This window comes from Athene noctua, chromosome 11, assembly GCF_965140245.1.
Source record: "Athene noctua chromosome 11, bAthNoc1.hap1.1, whole genome shotgun sequence".
NCBI lineage: Eukaryota > Metazoa > Chordata > Aves > Strigiformes > Strigidae > Athene > Athene noctua.
Window position 1 is genome coordinate 13,483,831 of NC_134047.1, and position 20,618 is coordinate 13,504,448.

The window sequence follows — 20,618 nt, forward strand, 5'->3', positions numbered from 1 at the left end:
TCACCCAGTGGGAGCGGTGCAAAATAGAATGTAAAATCTGAGGGCAGCCAGCCCGCCTGTCAGAAAGCCTTCACAGACATGACTTGATGCTCTTGTACATGCCTGCTATAACGCTTGTTGAAGAAGGGTAGGATGCATCGTATCTCCTGTAGGAACTACTGTCACCTTCCCCTTTAGAGATGGCTGTAGGAGCAAACTTTTCAGTCACCTTTTAATCCTTTTGTGGCTTCCAAGGGGGCAACATACAAAGACAGCTCAGCACTACAGTCTGTGTAGACCTCTCAGCCAAGCAGCCATGTCTCTCACATCCTCAAATGTGGTGTAGCTCTGCAGTGTGTATTTCCAAGTGCCATAAATGTGTTAAGAGTTCATGTGTTACCCACTATAATTTCTCTGCACTTAGTTCTTAGGGAGAGGTATATAGCAAAAGCAGTGAAAGAACAAATTAAAGCTCAGAGGAATCAAGGGAGAGAAGCCAAAGTGATGTTGGTGGCAGCAATCTATGCCACAAGCTGCTCTCTGGGTGACATGCTGAGGTGATGGGGAATGAGGAAATGTTCACTCTGCTTGGGTTACTCTTTTTTGATACTGAAAAATTTGATTGAAAACATGTGATGGAGACTGTGTGGACTTCTCACCACTGACCTCAGTGCCAGATTCATTGCTTGGTAGTAACAAGTCAAAGACACACCTAGAAGCAGTGGCATCAGGTTGAGCTCTGGCTGTGACAAGGCACAAAGCACTCTGCTGGTTTTGTGCTCTGCTTGAGACCTTAATGTCAGCCTTGATGCTTCTGGCTTCCTCCCTTGTGAGCAGACCAACAGCTGCAGCTGCTGAAATGTCTGGGCAGCAAGGTGCTTGTGATGTTCTCAACACAAACTGAAGGTGAGGGATGCAGAAGGTTTGTGCCACCTCCACCCATGGTCTGTGGCTGTCAGTCTGCCATCACCGGAGACAGGCAGTGGGCTTAGTTGGCAGTGGTGTGCCATCCTGCTTGTCTGTGTTCCCCACTCACACATTATGAGTTTCCAGACTTCGTTTCACCATTACTGCATGACTGTGCCTTTTCCTTTCCTCTTCCATTAGAATATGTTCTTCTTTGCCCCCCAAGGAATCCAGTGTACAACACCCTGGCAAGGAGGTCTCCCCAGGATGGCCCATCACCCACTACTGAGCCTTAACTGTCCATTTTCCACATATACTTCATTCCCCCGTGATGACATAAAAGCTGATTTCCAGTCCAGGTTTCAAGCTGGCAGAAAGATTTGAGTGCCCTTTTGTCCAGATATAAAGATCACCTGCTTTTTCTTGGATTCAGAATTCTTGGTGAATACTTGCAACAACTCCTTCCAACCTGAGGATCTGCCCCTTTCCCAGTGCTCCCCATCAGCAGGGACACAGAGAGATCCACCATCACATCACAGCCAGTAGTTACTGGAACATCTTGTCCTTGTTAGTGCAGTACTGTTAACTGATTCAAGCTGTTAATGACTAACAGGAGATAACTAGTCACTCTGACCACATGGGAGCAACAGTGGCTGTTGACTGAGAAGTGGAGAGTCATGCTGACATTGCCAGAGGCTTCTAGGAAGAAATCTGGAAGGTCCCCAGAAGGTCTGCTCTTGCAGCAGGTATGATCCTGTGGTCTACCTGCACAGAGCAGCCACTGCCTCTTGGATATTGTGTTGGTTACACAGTTGATGCTCAAGTGTGCTGGTGACCTCAGAAACCTTCAGCAGACTTATGGTATGCTGAGTTTATATGCTCCTGAAGACTCAACAGCACTGCTCATCTCCAGAGCTTAGCAGTTCTTGGGGGACTTTCACCAGCTATCTCTCAGCACACACTTCTCTCAGCCTGCTCTTCTCCGGGAACTACTTCTCCACCCAGTGCAACAGAACCCATCCACAGGGGAGGGACCTTTACAAACTAAAAGCTCAACCCTGAGCAGTGTAGCTGAGAAGGTGCAGTGCCATCAGACAGGGACCATCCACTGGCCACCTGGCTGATGATGAGGCTATGGTGGAATACCTCCCTCTCAGGCTAGAGGTGCAGAAAGGCTCATGCATTTGTTAATAATCCTCTTGATGCTACAAGGTGTCGCCAAAACCATGACGCTGTTACGGCAGTTAAGGCACACGGGCCGAGCCATGGGCTCCCTGCTCACAACCAGCAAGACGCCAGTGCTCTTGGAGTACATGCCCACACCGAGGTGTTAAGCATTTCCCCACATCTCAGTGTGGTGTTTGACAAACAAGCCCAGCTTACCTCAGACCAGTCTGAGAAGGAGGCCCTGAGGAACACAGCTGCTGAAAGGCAAGTCCTGAAACACGGGGCCATGGCTGGGCCCTGCCTGCCTTGATGGTGGCTTCTCCTGAACTCTCGCTCTGTACGCTCACATTCAGCTTCTTTAGCTCGGTTTGGTGCAAAGACATTTCTTTTCAAGAGGCCCCTGTGGGCTGCAGGAGTTGGTTCCCTGGGCTAGGATGACCCTCTGTCCATGGCAGAGGAATCAGAGCATCCTTAGGAGATCCTATGGCAGATGTATACAGATCAACAAGTAAGCCCTTCAGCCACTGCTCCACAAAACTTGCTGGCACCTCAGCAATGTTCAGAGCTAGACTGGAACACCAAGGCCTCACATTCAGAGACAAATCACAAGGCTTGTTGAAGAAGGGTAGGATGCACCATATCTCCTGTAGGAACTACCGTCACCTTCCCCTTTAGAGATGGTGGTAGGAGCAAAGGGCAGACACTGGTGCACAGCCTGAGCTCAGCCTGCCCCAGTCCCTTCATTGACTACTGTGCCATGGAGCTAGGTCTCCCCTGGGGTGCATCAAGTGAGGTCTACATGATGGAGCCATTCCTGTGAGGACACAGGGTAAGGCTGAGTCCACACTGTCCTGGATGTTTTTCCACCAACCAACGAACTAACCAAAGACCAATCCCAGTATGTTTTCTTCACCCCATTCCTCCTCTTTGCTCCACCCATCACAGGCCTCATGGGAACTCAGGGTCTTTTGGGGACACATCTGCAATTGGGGCAAAGCAGCAGTTCCCCAGGGTCATGGCCATGAGGACAGGGCTGCCCCATGGGAGAGAAGGTGGCAGCCAAAGGGCCCTGGAGACCCTAGCAGCCTGGGAGGTGCAGGAGCACCCTGGACCTGGCTCCCTTATGGGCCCAGTTTGGCCTGCTGGTACGTGGTTCCACCATGGGGCCCTCTTGGTCCTTCACTGACACCAGGAAGTCAGAAACTGTGGCCCCGTGTGGCAACCCATGTCCTGGGGTGTGAACCCCACAGTCACAAACCACTGATGGAGCTTTGGTCCTCCTTCAAACATCCACGCCCCTCCTCGTCCTCCCTGAGCTGCAGTTCTGCCGAACACTCCAGCCTGGTTTTGTTTTCAAAAGCACTCTTATTTTTCAGCCACTTTAGGGAGGGGAAGGAGTGTCAAGTCCTTCAGCTTCTACTCAATGTGCCAGTGTAAACAGAAACATTTTAAACCACAACAAGACAAAAAAAGGAACCATGCTCACACATCAGTGTACGGCAGCTGTGATGAGGAGCTCATAGCTCCCATGGCTGGGAACTTCTATGGAGATGAATTTCAGTCAGTTCTCTGCTAAGGCTGAGTTTGGGGGAGTTTCAGAGTCATACATGAAACCGGACAATTAAATCCATCGTGGTAGGGAGATTTCTGTCATACATGTGGAACTCTGCTAAATACAACCCAAAATGATAGACAGATGGAAACCTACAGACGGACAAAAGGAAGCAACTGCAAAGCCAAACTCTCTGTGCCCTGCGTTATAAAGCCAGACATTTTTGCCACAATTCATGGGGAATAAGCATCTCTGCAATCATCAGTGTGTATTTCTTGGTTTCTCCGGAGTAAAAGTCATGGATTTGCTGCTGTTTTCAGGTAGACCAAATGAGAGGAGCTATGACACCAGATCCATCTGCCCTCAACACTAAAAAAATCCTGGTGTAGCTCATTCCTGTCTTCTTTCTGCCCTGCTGCTCTCCAGTGTTACCCACCTTCTTGCCTTACCTGTCTGCCCTAGTTTTCTACACCATCACACCTCTGGGCATCAATTCTCTCATCACATCCCTTACCAGCTTCACACCTGCCTGCCCTCTTCTCCACACTCTTCAACTGCATTTCCTTGGAAGTAAGATCTAAACGGTAAACACGACAATTGACATTTCAAGCCAAGAGATCACAAGTTGCAGGATCTCAGAAGACAGACAAAAGACAAAAAATGTTCCATGCAAAAGTCACAGACACCTCTTTTGCTGTCTCTTTGACTCCCCTTCCACACATATTGACTTTTTACCCTTGATAGTGCTGGCTTGGCTCCTTGTGCTGGACTGGCCCATCCAAAGCTGAGCTTTCTCTGTGCTGCCTGGGGATGGCTGCCCAGAGCATCCCTCCCCATGCTGCTGTTTCACCCAGGGACAACCCAGCCCATGGAGGTGACTGGATAAGGGGCTGCCAGGCCACGTCCAGCAGAGTAAATTGAAAGAAAACAACAAAAAACATTTGCTGATAACTTTCATTCTGCCATACCAGCTAGAAATGTATATTTGCATGTAACCGGCATTGAGGTCCAGTTCCTGAGCTGTAAGAACAAACTAAACCAGACATTTCTCAGCCAAAACTCATGAAAAGACACCATTACCTATAAAATACATCAGAAGGTTTACTTACTGAATATTAACTCAAGGAAAATTGAAGTTTATAATCCTCAGAGTATATTCTTCCCTCTTACTACACCAGCCATATATTTTGGGGTCAATACAGTGTTTTCTGTTTATAAAGTGAGCCGTTTGAAGCCTAGGTTCAGACAAAGAAGCGTGCTGTGATTCATTCTGAACACGGCCAGGCCAGGGTATATTTGCAAGACGGTGCTATTGCTTTAGCTTCACCGGCATTGCTTTAGCTCCAAGAGAGCTTCCTCTCTGCATAAGCCCGTGGTACAACAACACACAGTAAATGGGATCCCAAAGCATGAAATGCACAAAGCCAAATTGCATTTTCCACCCTCACCACCCTGCTAATGGTCCCCATCCACCTCTGTCTCAGGCCAGACTCCTCCCTGTCTGTGCAAGGGGTCTCAGCACTATCCCCCCCACCCCCTCCTCCCCACCCCAACCCTGTAAGCAGCCAGCCAGACCGTCAGCAGAGCCCAGAAAATGCCTGGGGGTACCCCAGATGGGGTCTGGTTTAGACCTGAGCCGACAGCTCTTGCACAGCTCTGGGGACAGAAATCTCCCGCCTCAAACTCCCACGAAGTGGTAGATGGCAGAGGCAGCACTTCAGGCCTGCAAGCATGCCGGTGGCTCTTGGGCTTGCTCCCACTGCCCTTTGCACACCACTGCCTACACAACCATGCACACACACGCAGCCACCACACAAGCACACAGGTTGCTTGGTTGTCATCTAGCAACAAACCCACATGTGGAAAGCTCTGCTGCTGGCAGCCTGCAACCGCCTCTGCTGCTGTGGGTTTGGCCGCGCCACAACCACCTGGCACGTCTGCTGGTACCAAAGAGGCTCCCACAGACAGTCATGCTCCTTTCACTGCTCCACTCCTCCGAAGTGGGATAGAAGACTTATTTTTGCTGGGGAAAGGTTGCCCAGTTTTGTCCACAGAAGGCAGTGCATAGGGCCTGGGCCAGGCTTGCTAGATGCCAAAGTCCAGGTTTAGGAATGAGACGCTGCTGTACAACTCTGATGAGAAGGAGCTGCTCTCCAGGGTGTGGGTCTGACCTGGCTGAGGGGATGGAGCGTGCTCCTCTGTTGAATCCTCACTCTCTGTCCTCCTAAGAAAGTTAAAAAAAACAAACCCAAAAAAGATAGGTTATTTGCAAACTGCTTCTATTGCCAACTCCACACCTAAACAGCCTCTAGAAGTGATCCCCAAAGACTTGCCGTCTCTCTGGACAGTCCCGAAAGGAACGTGAAGACAGACAAGGAACAGTAGCAGAGATGACTCGTAAGGTCTGTGGTTGGGAGAAACCATTTCACACAGGACAGTCCATGTTTGCTGAAGAAGCCACCAGCTCTACAAGGAGACTGAAGGCTGTGGAGCATGCCCTGCTTCAGATCACAGGGGAGCAAAATACCTCCTGTGTTATGTGCCATGATTGTGGGCCAAAATCATGGGACACAAGGCCCTTTTACCCCACCTTCTTTAATCACAAGGAAGGGCATGAGCTCAAACTCTGAGCCTCTGTGGGACCATCCTATCTTGCAGTCAAAAAGCAGATGTACAGACATAGCTGGCAGTCACACTCACAGACACATGCGCACACAGGACAGGAAAAAAAAATGCACAGAAATGCAGACACCACCAAGGGTGAAGAAAATTTGGAGGAGGCTAGTGATGGAGCTGAAAATGGAGCAGGCATCGGTGTGCGGGCCTGACAGGCTGAAGCAGCAGAGTGGTCTAGGGTGCAGCAGGACAAGAGCTGTGTAGGTTCGCACACAGAAAGGTGTGTGCTGTAAAGAAGTTCTGCTGCAGGGCAGATCTGGGTAAAGGAAAGAGCATGTCATGGGCTGGGGAGATAAAAAGGAGAATAGGGAGCTCCAGGGGACAGAAAAGCTGGGATGTTTCAGCTGCCAGGCGTTAGCACAGAAAGTGAAGGATTTTAGCTGGGGAGTTCATGACTGAAAGTGGTGGAAGGAACAGCAAAGATGGGCAGGAAGATCAGCAGGATTTGTCAGTCACTTGCCAGCAGCACGGTGAGTGTTGCTGCAGGAAAGCTCTGTCCCCATGCAGTGAGGTGCCCTCCAGCAGCACTGCGCCTCGCCGGGACTTACAGCATGGTGTTGAACTTCCTGCGCAAAAGGTAGTCGATGACATCGGGATCTGTCTGAAATAGCCTCCTTAGGATGTCAAGTTGCATTTCTGGAGAGACCTGGGAAGGATATACACACACACTTGCACATGGCATCTCCTCCTCTCTGGAGGAAAACGAGCAGAGGCAGCCAAGGACAGCAAAAGGACTCCAGGTCAATACAGACTCACTGTGTTGGTGTCACATCCCACACACCTCCCGGGGTCTGAGCAGGATCTCAGCCCCTGCTTTCCCCACACTAACCCCAGTCCTTTGGCGCCCTGCACACCTGACAGGGCTTTTTAGTGATCTGAAATGTCACACAGACCTGTAGGAAATGGACATTTCTGGTATTTCTCAGGAATTTCCCAGGTCCTCTCCTAAAACCAGGGCCAGAAGGACTGCTCAGTGTATGCTCTTGCTGATCCAGGGGGTTTCTGACAGGGTTTCAGAACAGCTGCCCAGCCTCCACTGGGCTGTCCCCCAGGGGAGCAGCTATGTGACTGGATGGCACCCACCTACAGGTCTGGACAGAACCCGGAGAGGTACGAGCTTTCCATCCTTGGAAATGAAGTAGACCCCAGCTGAACACAGCCCTGATCTAGCTTTGAAGTGAGCCCTGATCTGGTTGGTCTACAAACCTGTATGTGACTCTAAAAGATGCTTTTGGGAACTCCAGGTTGATGCATCCCCTAGGAGAGGATAAGCACTCCCTGTCTCATGCTGATGGTCCAAATCATCCACTGAAGAGTAGAACTGAATCAACCCCATCCTTCACTACCCTCACTAGCTCTCCCCACATCTGCCTGAGGCTGTGGCACCTCTACCCCAAGCTATTACCTTCTAGGTCCTTCCTTCTTCTAGTATCCCATTTCTTCCTCTGCTTTCCCCCCTTACTCAGACTTTAGGGGAGAATTTGTACCACTTCTGCAGTGGGTTTTGGCCAGTTGTTTCCCATCCCAAACAAGCTCAGTCAGACATCACTGGTGTGGAAAGCAACAGAAAAGACAGGACCGGTTCATGGCATGACCTTGAGCTCTGCCTTCACGATGCCAGTAACAAACCATCCCAAATTAATATTGACACCTGCCACGAGGAATGAAACACATTTTCATGAGATGACTTGAGTTACCTGTTGCTAAAATGTGGCTGCGAATCCATCCTTCCTTCTGCTGCCATTAGAAGGGTTCAGAGAGGAAGGAAAGGTCTAGAAAAGCTGCCCTGAGAAAGCCTTACCTACCATGAACAAGGTCTGGTAGTGCTCAATCAACCTCTGGAGCACCAGTATGATGGCACTGCTATCTTCAAAGTTCATGGCACCAGCATCTTTCTCCCCAGGCTTCTCTTTCTGAAGGATGTTGGGACCAAAGATCGTGGCCAAGTTTGAAACTGTCATTTTATTCCCAGGAATCTAGCAAGCAAGCAAAAAAGGAAACTGCAGATGATATACGCATTGGCATGAGATGTCCCAGGATAGCCTCACCCACTCCAAGGCAGGAACACAATCTGCTGAGTGAGGCCAGGGTGTTGATCTGGGTCCAGTTTAGTCCTTTCCAAGCTGGTAGAATTTTCCAAACTAGGCCAGCATAAAGGGTTTATGGTGCCGGCGCACATGCTCACCCACTCCTTGCATCAGGGCCTCCATTCCCATCTACCTTACTTTCACAACCCCTACCAAAAAGGTAAAAATCAGTATTTCTATATCATCTTACAGTATGAGACAAAGTCAGTCTCTTCAAATCACAGAGAGACTTGGTGCTCAAATGGTCCAGAGAAACCAAAATCAACCTCAATGCACGATCGTAAGTCCTTCATGAAAGATGGAGGTGGAAAACCAGAATTAGTTCACAAAAAATGCCCCTTGCGCTGCCTATGGACAGACAACAAGGTTTCTCTTGGGTTACCGCAACCCAGAAAATCACTTAGCTGGACTGAGAGCAACCCAGACCTGCCATGGACAGGGGGATTTATCAACAGTTTGGTTTCACCTGGGCTCGCAAGAACCTCTGCTTGGTTTTAACCCATGACCAACAAAGTTTGAGCAACCCCCTCTTCACGCAGTGGACCCACTTGGGCCAGCCTTACCTCCTGGCCATCAGGGCCCCAGGAGCTCTCGGCGTGCCGGGCCACCTCGCTGAGGAACCGCAGGAGCCTGTGCAGCGTGTCACTGTGGCAGGGCGGCAGCAGGAAGAGCAGCAGCTGGAGGGCAGCCAGCTGTGCCGGACCCTCCATGGCTAGGCAGAGAGCAGCCCGTTCGTTAGTGCAGTTCCCAGCCCGCTAGGCACTCACATACCTGAGCTTGAGGGCAGAGGTTGACTCATACATCCCCCTAAAACCCTGCACACCTCTGCTCCCCGCTGCATGTGCCCTGCCTTGCTCCCTGACACGGCACAGACTGAGAGCGAGCCCTTTGGTGTGCAGCTGCTTGTTTTTGATGTAGAAGCAGGGATTCAAGGTCTTGGATTTGGAGAGAAGGATGGTAAAAAGGAAGCAAAGAGATGGTGAAGGAGACCAAGAAAGAGTGATGCTGGAAGCTGTGGAGACTGCTTAAAAACTCAGTCACTCGAAATACGGAGGGGAGGGAGACCTGGGCAGAGAATGTGCAAAGACACCTTTGCAGGCCACACAAACTGCTGGGCTGAGCTCCTCTGCAGCATGCTGAACTGTGCTGTGACCTGGTGCTCAACCAGGTAATTGCACAGGAAGAAAAGCATCTTTTTTTTCCTTACAAAACCAAATGTGGCCTGTGCAGAGTGAGTCTCTGCATTCTGGGTACTCACAGTTGGTGCTGAGGAAGGCTGCATAAAGCTCTCTGGGGATCAGTGAATCCGGCATGTCCCGAAGAAACTCTTTGAGCAGGGCAGCCACATCATGAACGCTTTGATGCTCATCCAAGAAAACATCCAGTCCTCGGTCAAACTCTTCCCTCAGCTTAAAGATAGAAGAAAGGAGAAGAATAAAAGTAAGTCAATTCTTTATATGAGTCATGCTGTCAGGAACTGCCCCTGTACAGAGCTACTGCAATGGCAGGACAGGAGGGTTGGCTACTCCCAATGTCCCCCTGATCCAGGGCACCCCCAAAGAAGGCATGCCAGAGCCCAGGAGCCTGCTGCTGCCCAGAGGATGGGCCATGGGGCCAGAAGGAGCTGCTGGCTGGTGAAGGGAGCCCAGAGTGGCTCTGAAGTGCCATCCAGGGGATGGTGGCTCATCTTCTGAAGGCAGCTGGGAGAGATGAAGCCTGTTCTCCATGTCTGGGAGAAGGACCCAGCTGCAGGTTACAGGTTGTCTGTGACCCAGCATGTGCCTGTGATATTTTAGACCTCTCCATGTCAGTGTCTGCTTTATTCTTTCCCCACACATACAAGCACCTGTCCTTTGGATATGACACTGCTACAGAGGAAGCCGTAAATGTCTCACTTTACCTGCTGAACTCTTTTCTTGGAGCTCCCAACCCGGAAGATGCCCACCGTTTGGAGACCTGGGAGACAGACAGGTTAGTGCTCTGCACTCCCACAGCCCCCTGCCACCCCAACTAGTCCTTGGAGCACCTCAACATCATGGAAGCGGTTCTCTTGCACTGCAGGTAAGGCAGCACGTCCTTCCCACTCTTGGCAGTGGGGTTAAAAAGAAAGGGTTTGGAGCCATAAGATTTTCTGGGATGCTACACCCAGCCCAGAGGACTCTCCCTGAGCAGCTTTTTGGGAGCATGCCCTGCCCCAGGAATCAGCTCCTTCCTCCCATCTTGGGGAACAGCCAGACCACACTGCCCCAGCCCACCACATATGATGGGTTTTACCAACCTACTGTGGGACAGACCACCTGGCTGGAGAGACATGCGTATTTACCGTGTGTTTCAATGTGTTTGCAACATCTCTCCACAATCCGGGGGACCTGCCAGGTGATGGGATTGAGGCTCAACATCTTTTTCTTGCCCAAGGTTCTCCATGGATCCAGTTCGTGAGGGTGTGACAACTGCAGGGCCTCCAGCAGCTTGGAAGTGTTGTCACTCAGGTCAGTGATGGAGTCCACGGACATTGCCCCCTGAGATGGAGCAGAGGCGATTTGCAGGGTAGCAGAAACTACCCCACAAGGTCCCAGTACACTGTCATTGCTGTGACCTCAGAAGTTTGTGGGGAACACAGAGGTCTACAGAGCCTGTCTGGGGTTGCAAGAGAACCACAGACACCGTTTATCTCCCATGCATTCATTCATGTGCACTGCTCCTAGCGTGAGGTGTTTCTAAACACAGTCTTCCTGCTGGGGCAGACCCGACACCGCATGCAAACATGGGGAAAGAAGAAACATCCCCAAACCTTGCACCTTTGACTGTGCAATATACTGAATTTAGTTACTTGTATTGGAGCTGCTTTACACCAGGGGTTACAGACACTTAGCAAGTGTGGATTTCTACTCCAAAGAGATAAGGCAAACCAAACCCAGCCTAATACCCACCTCCCCTCATAGGAAACAAGACTAAAGCAAAGAAGGTGGCCAAGGCTGACCTGCAACACCATCGTCGTGCCCTTTGGCACAAGGGTAGCCCACACTGCAAGCAGAGCAGTTCAGCAGTGCAGCTGATGTCCCCGCAGCAGCGAGGGGTTGGTCTCTCCCTGCTGCGCGGCCAGGGAGACAACATGACCCACCATCAACAGACACAGCTTCTGGTGGGAATTTCTCAAGTGAGAGGCCCAGTCTCCAAGACGTGATGCAACAGAAGAGCAGAAAAATCCACACCACCAAGGATGAATCTCCTATCGCTATCTACCTTTGGCTGCTTGGCCATGTCCTTCTGGTAACTTTGGCTCCATAGGAGCTGAGCTAGTAAAGAGTGTCCCACGCCTCACAGTCCATCTCTTGGGGGAAGTAGAGGCATCCTATTTCCCTGAGGACACACTGAGACCAAGCCAGCATGCAGCACAAATAACTCACATTCTTTTAAAAAAGACCCTGGGAAACCATATTTATTGCTGAAGTGAGAGCCTCCCCCAACCTGCAGCACCGTCACAGTGCAGCCCGTTTTTGTAATCATACCCTTCGCTGGCTCCGGGAGCTGTTGTTGAGAAAAGTTGGGGAAAACGGCTCCTCCAGGAAGACTCCATGGGGTACCAGGCCACAGCTCCCGCCCACTGGGGACCTCTTCTGCCTCTGAGCCTGAAATCTCGTCACTGTTGCTTCCACCTCCAGGCAGAGCCGGCGGCTCTTCTTCACCTCTTCCTGCAGTTGCTTGTAGGCACGATCATTGGCAATAACTTGGAAGAGTGGGATCCCAAAAGTCTGAGGAGAGCAGTCTAGGGAAAAACATGGGAGAAATGGAAAAGTATCACTAGCAGGAAAAAATGAGAGGGAGCTGCAGTAGCACAGGCCAGCTGCCAGGGGCACATGTTCATGCCTGGATAAAATAATTAACCAACAGAAGGGAATACCAGGATACTGTAAAGGTAACCACCAGCAGCAGAGTGAAGAGAACAACATATAAAACCAATTCAATACATGACAAGGAGATCTGTGTCTTGAATCCAGGATGTCAGCTTGTAACTATCAGTGCGCTTGCACACTGTCCCCTCCAGCTCCCCAGGAGCCCGGGGTGCCTGCGGTGGGTGGAAGGAGCACGCCCAAGGACCCTGGGCAAAGCTAAAGGGAAGATGACGCCTCTGGAAAGCTCTGGGGCATTGTGTGGTAGGACTCAGTGTGAAGGGCAGCCAGGGAGCCGAGTGAGGAGGGCACGGCATGGGAGATGGCATGCTGGAGGAAGAGGAAGGAGACGCAGGGAAGCCGGGAAGACAGCAGGAAAACTGGTCTCCATCAACATGTTTGTTACAGCCTCTCCCAATTTCTCCTGAACTTTCCGCCTCATAAAGATGCCATAGCATCCATGAAGTGGAGACTTCATAAATCACCAGAAATATTTTATAGATTCTTACTAAATTATAACTTCAATTTTTCTACAGTGTTTGCATCAGCTATGTCTGTTCAAGAACAGTCTTGGTATTAATGGCACTTTCCCCAAATAACTTTCCCCCTTCTATACCTCCTTGCAGATGCAAGGAGAGCCCTCCTTATTTCCAGCCTCCACACTACCCTGAGCCAAGAGGTTTTGCAACTGGAGTACAAGCCACAGATCCATTTATTAAAATAACAGACTGCTGCTCAAAAATTTCCTTGAGCAGACTTTGTACTGGTATGAAGAAAATTAGTAAGTGCTCACTCCCAGCTGGCTCCGCTCTACACTTCTCGTTTCCCCAGGTTTGTGACTGACATCTTTCAAGGGACAATAAAAAATAACTTGAAGCAGTGAGACCAGTGGCAAAACAGAATTATTAATGTGTGTATATCTTTAAAAATGCATGTTCATGTACACACATATTTCATCCACACACATATGCATCCCTCCCAGACTCTCTCATGCTTGTGTATGTATTGTTACCCCCCACTCTGGAGAACAGCAAAATAACATGGGACAAAGTACCTTGCTGAATTTGGGCCAAAAATCACCAATTCTAATTGAGAGCAGGGACAAAAACCTGGGTAAAAGGGAGGCTGCTCACCTTTCTTCTCCTTTGAAAAGCTCTCCAGTTTCTGGCGGATGGATTTACTGCCTTTAGGTCCAACTATAAGGAGAAAAAAAAAACAAACCAAACAAACTTCAGCTGTCCAAAGGCTGTAGCTTAAAACTGTTCTGGTCACCCTTAAATTCTGTATCCATGTTATACATGACTCTGTATTAATGATGATGCCCTAGCAATTACTTAATGACTCTACTCTAATTCATGCTCAGAGGTCTAGTATTGACACTGGAAAAAGGAATATGGCCCCAGAAAAGCTTCTGTGAATGTTTTACAGAGCACACACAAATCAGGTTAGACAAAACACATACCACATACTGGTCCTAGAGAGGCAAGCCTTGCTCTTAAGCCCTCCCCACATTGCACTTCCAGGGACAGCAGTCAGCAGCAGGGAACTGAAAATTCATTCACTGCCCACCCTAAATCCTTCCAGAATACATCACCCTGTTCTGGCTTGTGCTCCTTATTCCTGAAAGGTTATCTTCCTAGAAACAATTTATATATTTGTTTGGGTTATCTTGTGAGATTTAGAAGAAAGTTATGAAAGTTGGTATGAACAACATGTGTGTAAAAGAGTAGCCTACATTAATTATTCTGCAGCACCATATGTATTGTTTCAGTCAAATGACCAGATGAAGAACAACCTGGAGACAAAAACCACCCAGCTAAGGAAACAAAGGGCCAGCAAAACTCCACTGTTTCAGCATAGAGTTAGGAGGGGTGACTCAATGTGCTGAGGTGGAGCATCAGCATAACTCTCCAGTTCTAAAGCTGCACAGATGTTCCTAAGGGAAACAAACCATGAGGCAGCAGAGACTAAAGAAACTACCAGAATCCCCCTGCCCAGAAAGCCTGAGTGAGTACCTCCATGACAGAGTAACGCGTATGATCCATGACAAACCTAGGAGATAAGGACAACTTATTTTCACCGAGATGCATTACAGCAAGCTTGATGCTGTGCATCCTTCAAAGATTTTATCTTTCCTGGTTATCTCCTGTTCAAATCACAGACTTGTTCTTGCAGACTTAGCAAAAATGAGATGTAGTGCCCATGACGTGTTTGCTCTGTAGCTCAGGAAAGTCATCCTGAAAGAGGCTGTTTGCTGTAAGGTCTGAGATGCTGCAGAAGTTTGTTGGGATTGAATGAGGTAAGGACTCTTGGAAGGAAAAGAGCATCCCAGAAGGTATCAAAGCTGAAGTCTGCCCCGAAGGATGGTTCACAAGGGGATGCACACCCCATGATCCTCATTGTCTAGGTATCTGGAGATACAAGGGTTAAAAGAGGTGCTGAACCCCTTTTCCCCGAGGGAAATAATAACATCCTGCCTGTGCGATGGCAGGAATTTCATGTGGGTAGTGCTGGGGAGCAAGTACAGACAGGTGGATGGACCCAAATAGAGACCGTGCAGCCCAAATTCAGGCATTGCCAACATTGTGAACTTCCCTTTAAAACGCTGAGATAGGACAATTATATTGCATGTGCAATAGTTTCATAGCTAATCCTCGGCATCTCACATTGACTCCCAGTCAACTAACTACAAAAAGAACAATTAGCAGGTAGAAATCTAAAGTATACAAAGATGGACAAAAGGAAGGAGGGATTCCCCAACAGCAGCTGCTTCCTTCAAAAACCACATGAACATGAGAGTGACATTGAAAATACACACAAGGATGAGATCAGGACTTTGCAGTCCCCTGCACTTATCCCACAGGAAGAGAGGAGCCCATCAGACAAGATGCAGCACACTTAACAGCAAGGAAGGAATTTTTTTTATTTTTCCACTGAACTGTTCCCTAAAGAAGCTACTGCTGCAGGGTATCACTGAAAATGGGGTCACAACAGCTCAAAATAAAAAAAAAGAACCAGGATATTTGTGGTTGGAGACCCCCAGGGACTTAAAGGCAGTCTGTGATGGCTGGTGCTGCAGCCCTGGGGCAACTGGAATTTCTGGGAATGAGAAGGGAGTTTTCTCTCTTTTAGTCTTCTTGAAGGCATTTCACTGCATGAAATCTTCCAAATATTAGTTAAGACAGGATATGAAACTTGGATGTCATCCCAAGTAGTACTTGCTGTCCAGTATGAAGTTGAGCATTAGGAAATACTCCTTCCCTGGGACAGGTCCCCAAAGATGTGGGGGGCTCCATCCTTTGGAAGTGCCAGCCCCAGCTGCCCTGTGCTGGTGCTCGTGACAGCCCTGCTGTGAGCAGGCAGTGGGGCTGGGGACCCCCAAGCTCCCTCTGCACCTGTACTGCTGGTACCACGCAACCCCAGGGCTGGTGAGCTGTAGGCATCTCCTGTCCTACTGGGATGCCAAAATACAGACCAGGGCAGAGGAGGCACTTCAGGGTGGTCTTTCCACCCTTGAGTAACAAGTAAATTCAGAAGGAGTCAGCTGATCCCCAACTCACAGCGCGTGCTTGGTTAGATGTGTAGATGTCAGGGGATGCAGAGAGCTACGTATGTCTCTGTAGGCCAGGACAGGGGAGCTCAGGCCCTGTGGAGCTTCTGTATTTATCTGCCCATTAATTTCAGTAGCACATCTCTAGCCTTGCACAAGCCCCATCCCAGCATCAGGACTCTGTGCTGGACATCATCCCAAAAAGCAAAGCTTGTCCCATCCCAATGGCATTAAGATAGTCTCAGTGGGAGACCTTGCCAAGTCATATTCCATCTGGTCTGGATTAGGGGGATCAGAGGCAGACAACAGGCAAGGTCATATTCTCACACTCCTATGGACACACAAATCCTCCTCAAAAGACTGATTAGGCCTTTGAGGCTCAGACCAAAGCAGGGAACAAAAAATAAAATGCACCAAAATGTGCCACAAATGTGCTTCCATAAACATCATCCCGTGTTACGAAGTGCAAGCATGGGGATGAGCAGCAATAATGACTCAGACCTCAGCCCTCCCTCAGCAGGTGCCGTCCTCTCCCATCCTCTACCTTTAGCCAGGCTGAGATCTCCAACAAGCAGCTTCTCCTGCAGCTGGTAGAGAGCAATCTCTTGCAGACTTGCTCTTTCCAACTCCGAAAGGCTGTGCAGAGGCACAGGCTGCATTTTGGTGCTTTGTCCTGGCAGAAGAGCTGAGATAAAGGTCCTCTGAAAAACATATATATGTATATATACAAAAATAAGAGTCAGGAGCACATCACAGAGACACCTGCTTTAGGACAGAAGCTGTTGAAAATGCTGCAGGGTGTCTCTGCAATGCAGGAGACACTTGTCCCCCTTTCAGCTCTCCAAAGAGCCAGCTGATCTGTAGGTGCCCCAGCCACACCATCTCACTTTGACCTTCCAAGCAAAGACCTTGGAGGCATCAGGGAGCACATGAGGGAACTCGGAGAGCTCCCTGGCCAATTCTAGCTGCCATCTGTTTTCATATGAAGCCCAACAGCATCAGGCTAACGTACACAAGACGGGGCACATCCTGGCTAGCCAGAGGAGGGACTGAAGTCAGGAAGGAGGCAAGTCTGACCATCTCCTTACCAAACCTAAAAGGCACAATGTGTTCCAAAGCACAACAGACACTTGTGCAAGGGAAACTGCAGTAAGCAGCACTTCACCCTGCCTGGGCTGACACCTTATCTAACACACTTCTCTTCCTACCTGAGAGCTGCTCAGCAAACAACAAACACACAGAGTCAGGGGCTCCATCCCAGTGTGTCCCATGTTGTGCCCATAGACCTAAACCTCAGCTGCAGGTATTGGCAGCTACATTGGAACCAACTCTGGATACATCCAGACTTAGACTTTCTTTGCCCTTTCGTTCCCCCTAAAAAGTGGCACCTAACGAAAAGCTCCTCCTGGCTGCTATGGCAGCCTGAGCATTTCTCAGCTGCTCCCCGTCATCTGCCTTGCTTCGCCCCTGCCCTCCAATGATCTCCAACAAGTAAGGGGGCCTGAAACTTTTGACATGATGTTAAGAGGTCCCAGCAGCCCATCTTCTTACAAATCAGATGAACAGTGCTCCCGGCCAGCCCCTGACTGCAGCTCAATGCAAGCAAAACCATGAGCTCTGGGTGGAAAGGGCTTGGCACGAGATACCAGTCTCAGACTGGTCTTTGGAGGATGCTGTGCAGACATACAGCCCTCCTTCACCCACATCCCACCACATGCTGGATCTGAGGTATGAGTAGTAACTGAAGAGGGGTGACCTCCTGAGAGCAACTTGTGTGGCTCTGACTCGCTGGCTTAGGGTGGCTGTTCCATGTGGGGATGCGAGGCTGCTGCTCCCTCTCTCCTCCTACTGCTGCATTGGGTGGGGAGAGGCTAGATGGATGCTTCCCCCTCTACAGAAAGGTGGGTGTAGCTTCTGTCCAGGGTGGGTGAAAAAAGCTTTGGGGTTTTGGGTTTTTTTTAGTCATAAAAAATTTCTAAAACCTAAAAAGCAGCACACATCCCACTAAAGACCTACAGCCCCCTTTTACTCACTAGATCTTCTTTTCTGCCTTTTCCCCCCATTTTAAATTGGTTTATTTCTTAATTTAATACTTAACACTGAACTTCACCTCTTGTAAACTGGACACTTCCAGCACCAGCCAGCACTGCCAAAGCTTCACCAATATCTTTACCCTCCGCCAGCCAGGACGCAGCCCACAGCCCCACATGGATCACAGCCAAATGCTGAACACCCCATCCCCTCTCCCACATCTCCCGGTTGTTTGCAGCCTCCTGGAGAGGCCACGCAGGGACCTGCACTGGCTCCCATCTCCTCGCCATGCACTGATGTGGGTGCCCCCAGCCTGCCACACCCCGTGACACCTCCCCAGCACCCAGTGAGCCCAGCCATGGTCCAAAGAGCAAAATGCAGCAGTAAACAGAGGAAAGGAGCAAGGTTGTCAGCATGCGCATAGAAAAGATGTGGTCAGAGTACAGGCTATGAAACGAGCCTTCCCAAAGACAGCTTTAAGGCAGTAATGAAAAACATAAATACCTGAAAATCTCCTAGAGCCAGTGATAAGGGTGAGAACACCCTGGAGTGTGACAAGGCAGCCTGCTCAGGCTCTAGTATCAGCCTCAGCACAGCACCAGCTGCACACCTCCATCCCCTGTGCCTGGGGACAGCTGTTGTCTGGGGCAATGTTTCTTTAGGCCAGGTTTTCAGTTTCTAAAGATATTTAGAAAGTTACATAATTTAAAAAAAAAATAAATGGAAGAGTTGTCATAAGCTCCCTAGAAGGGCACACCAAAAAGGGAATTCAGCTAAAAGCAAAAATATTCTTGAAACATTTGATGCTTAATACAAAAAATATGTGCCTCAGCATGGGTGTGGTGACAAACGCGAGATGCAGCATAGCCCAGCCACCTGGCACAGCTCAACACCTCGGGACAATTAAAACTGGGCTGCCCAGGTGACCACGACTGTCTCATATACTGGATTCAGGGGTAAATCACCGAGGAAAAGCTGTTGCAATCCTCATTCTGCAGGCAGACAGATGTAGCACTGACCCCTGCCCAGAGTTTGGAGCACAGAAGGTGCATTAGCAAAGGGGCCAGAGAGCCCCAATACCCAGTTAAATTTCAGGTGAGGCACAGCCCATGGAGGTATTCATGTCTTTCTTGAAAAGGGGCTTTTTTGTTATTAAATTATTAAACATTATCAAGGAGCTGTTCTTTAGGCTCCATAGCTTGCTTTGGCTGCCCCTCAGCTTTCTGCCCCTCCACGTGCTCCCTCTCAGTGCAAGCCCAGCAATCAGCCTTAAATGCAATATGTGGCTTTTTATAACTTTCACCCTGCAAGAAAAAAAAAGTTCTGTGGAAAGAAGAAGCAGCCCTTTAGAAACCTATTTTATTTACTGTCTCAATAGGGCTGCATGTAAGAGGTCAGTCTTGAAGTAAAATAAAGAACTGGTCTTACCAAGCGTTGCAAACAGAGATCCTGGGACACGAGCTCCCCCAGCATAGCCTGGGTGGGAGAAGGGGGCACTAATAAAATGTTGGCTTTGACAGGCAAGAACATCTCCACTTGTCAGCAGTGTGTTTCTGCCACCAGAAACGAGAGACGAGCAGAAGCGATGCCTGAGCAGGAGCCTCCCGGCAAGACAGGACCAGGTCTGCTGCCAGCAGATGCTGTTAATGGACAGACAAGTCCCTGAGACAGACACACTGAAGGAAATTACCTTTCTGCAGGAGAAGCTCACAGCTCCGGGCAGAGCCCACATTCACAGGGGAGGGATGGAGTCAGAGTCACGGTGGTTGCGGCTGCCTTGGGGCAAGGAGGAGGAAACCTGATTAGGAGAGGGAGCAGAAGGAGGAAAGCAGGAAGAAGTCGGGACAAGCAGCTGCTTATCTGTCCCTACAGTAATTGTGAGGAGAATAGCCCTATAAAATGCCATCATCACTAGCTTTCTGATAAATTCATTTCAACTGTTAACCCTAAAAAAACTGGCTTTACTTCTTGCACAAGCATGTATCTATGCTGATGGGAGACAGCTAGATGGGGACCATCACCCACAACTTCAGCGCTGGGTGGGTGTCCCTGCCCCGAGGTGGGTGATGCCCTCCAGAGCCCCGCACGGCAGCGGGGCAGGCAGGGGTTGGCAGGAGAGCTCGCTCCAGCCTGGGGGGGCACTGCCACTCCCCGCAAGGAGGAACATGCCAGCGCGGAGTGAGGACAAAAGCCAGAGTACCACAAATCGCTCTTCAGAGGGGGATGCCATAGAAGGAATCTTACTAACTTGAAAACAGAAATAAAATGGGAGCGTTAACATGACACTTCCTCTCTGCAGTGACCTCCCCTGCTTATTTTTAGGGTTAGGGCTTATTTAAGAAAATCTCATGGGAATAGCTCAGCTCAGCCACCCCTTCTGTTCTCAAGGAGCTGCAGTTCTTTCCCCATTTTCAGTAGCAAAGTTACTCTCTTCCCAGCTGGAATGAAGTGCTGGCATTTACCTTCCTTGTTTCCTTCTTGCAGCATGACCAGTGGCAGCCTGGGCTCCCTTCTCTTCCTTCAAGACAACAGATTTTGAAGCAGCATCTCCACCATGTCTCGTAGAGCGGGTGGGGGAACCTTCTTTGCCTGCTGGTGGGAGGAGAAGTGGAGAAGTGATGGAGAGAAGCTGCAGCAGCTGAACACAACCAAGGGGAGGAGAGGGGTGATGAGAAAGTATATTTTCTGCCAAGAGAAATGAGAGCCAGAAACATTGTGTGGAGAGAGAGGGCAGGGTTACATGGGAAGGAACAGCACTTCCCACGCCTGACAGTGTTTGT

General features: G+C 49.6%; 1 protein-coding gene across 1 annotated transcript; it reads right to left on the minus strand.

The window, feature by feature from the left end:
• Positions 1 to 5,230: 5,230 nt before the first annotated feature.
• Positions 5,231 to 19,636, minus strand: ARHGAP36 (Rho GTPase activating protein 36). Its single transcript, XM_074915146.1, has 11 exons — positions 19,529 to 19,636; positions 16,352 to 16,508; positions 13,391 to 13,453; positions 11,877 to 12,133; positions 10,691 to 10,886; positions 10,268 to 10,323; positions 9,626 to 9,776; positions 8,931 to 9,079; positions 8,086 to 8,256; positions 6,829 to 6,926; positions 5,231 to 5,828 (listed from the first exon to the last, which is right to left on the minus strand). The coding sequence occupies exons 1-11, from the start codon at positions 19,568 to 19,570 to the stop codon at positions 5,690 to 5,692; spliced, it is 1,479 nt and encodes a 492-aa protein (XP_074771247.1). The 5' UTR covers positions 19,571 to 19,636; the 3' UTR covers positions 5,231 to 5,689.
• Positions 19,637 to 20,618: the final 982 nt, after the last annotated feature.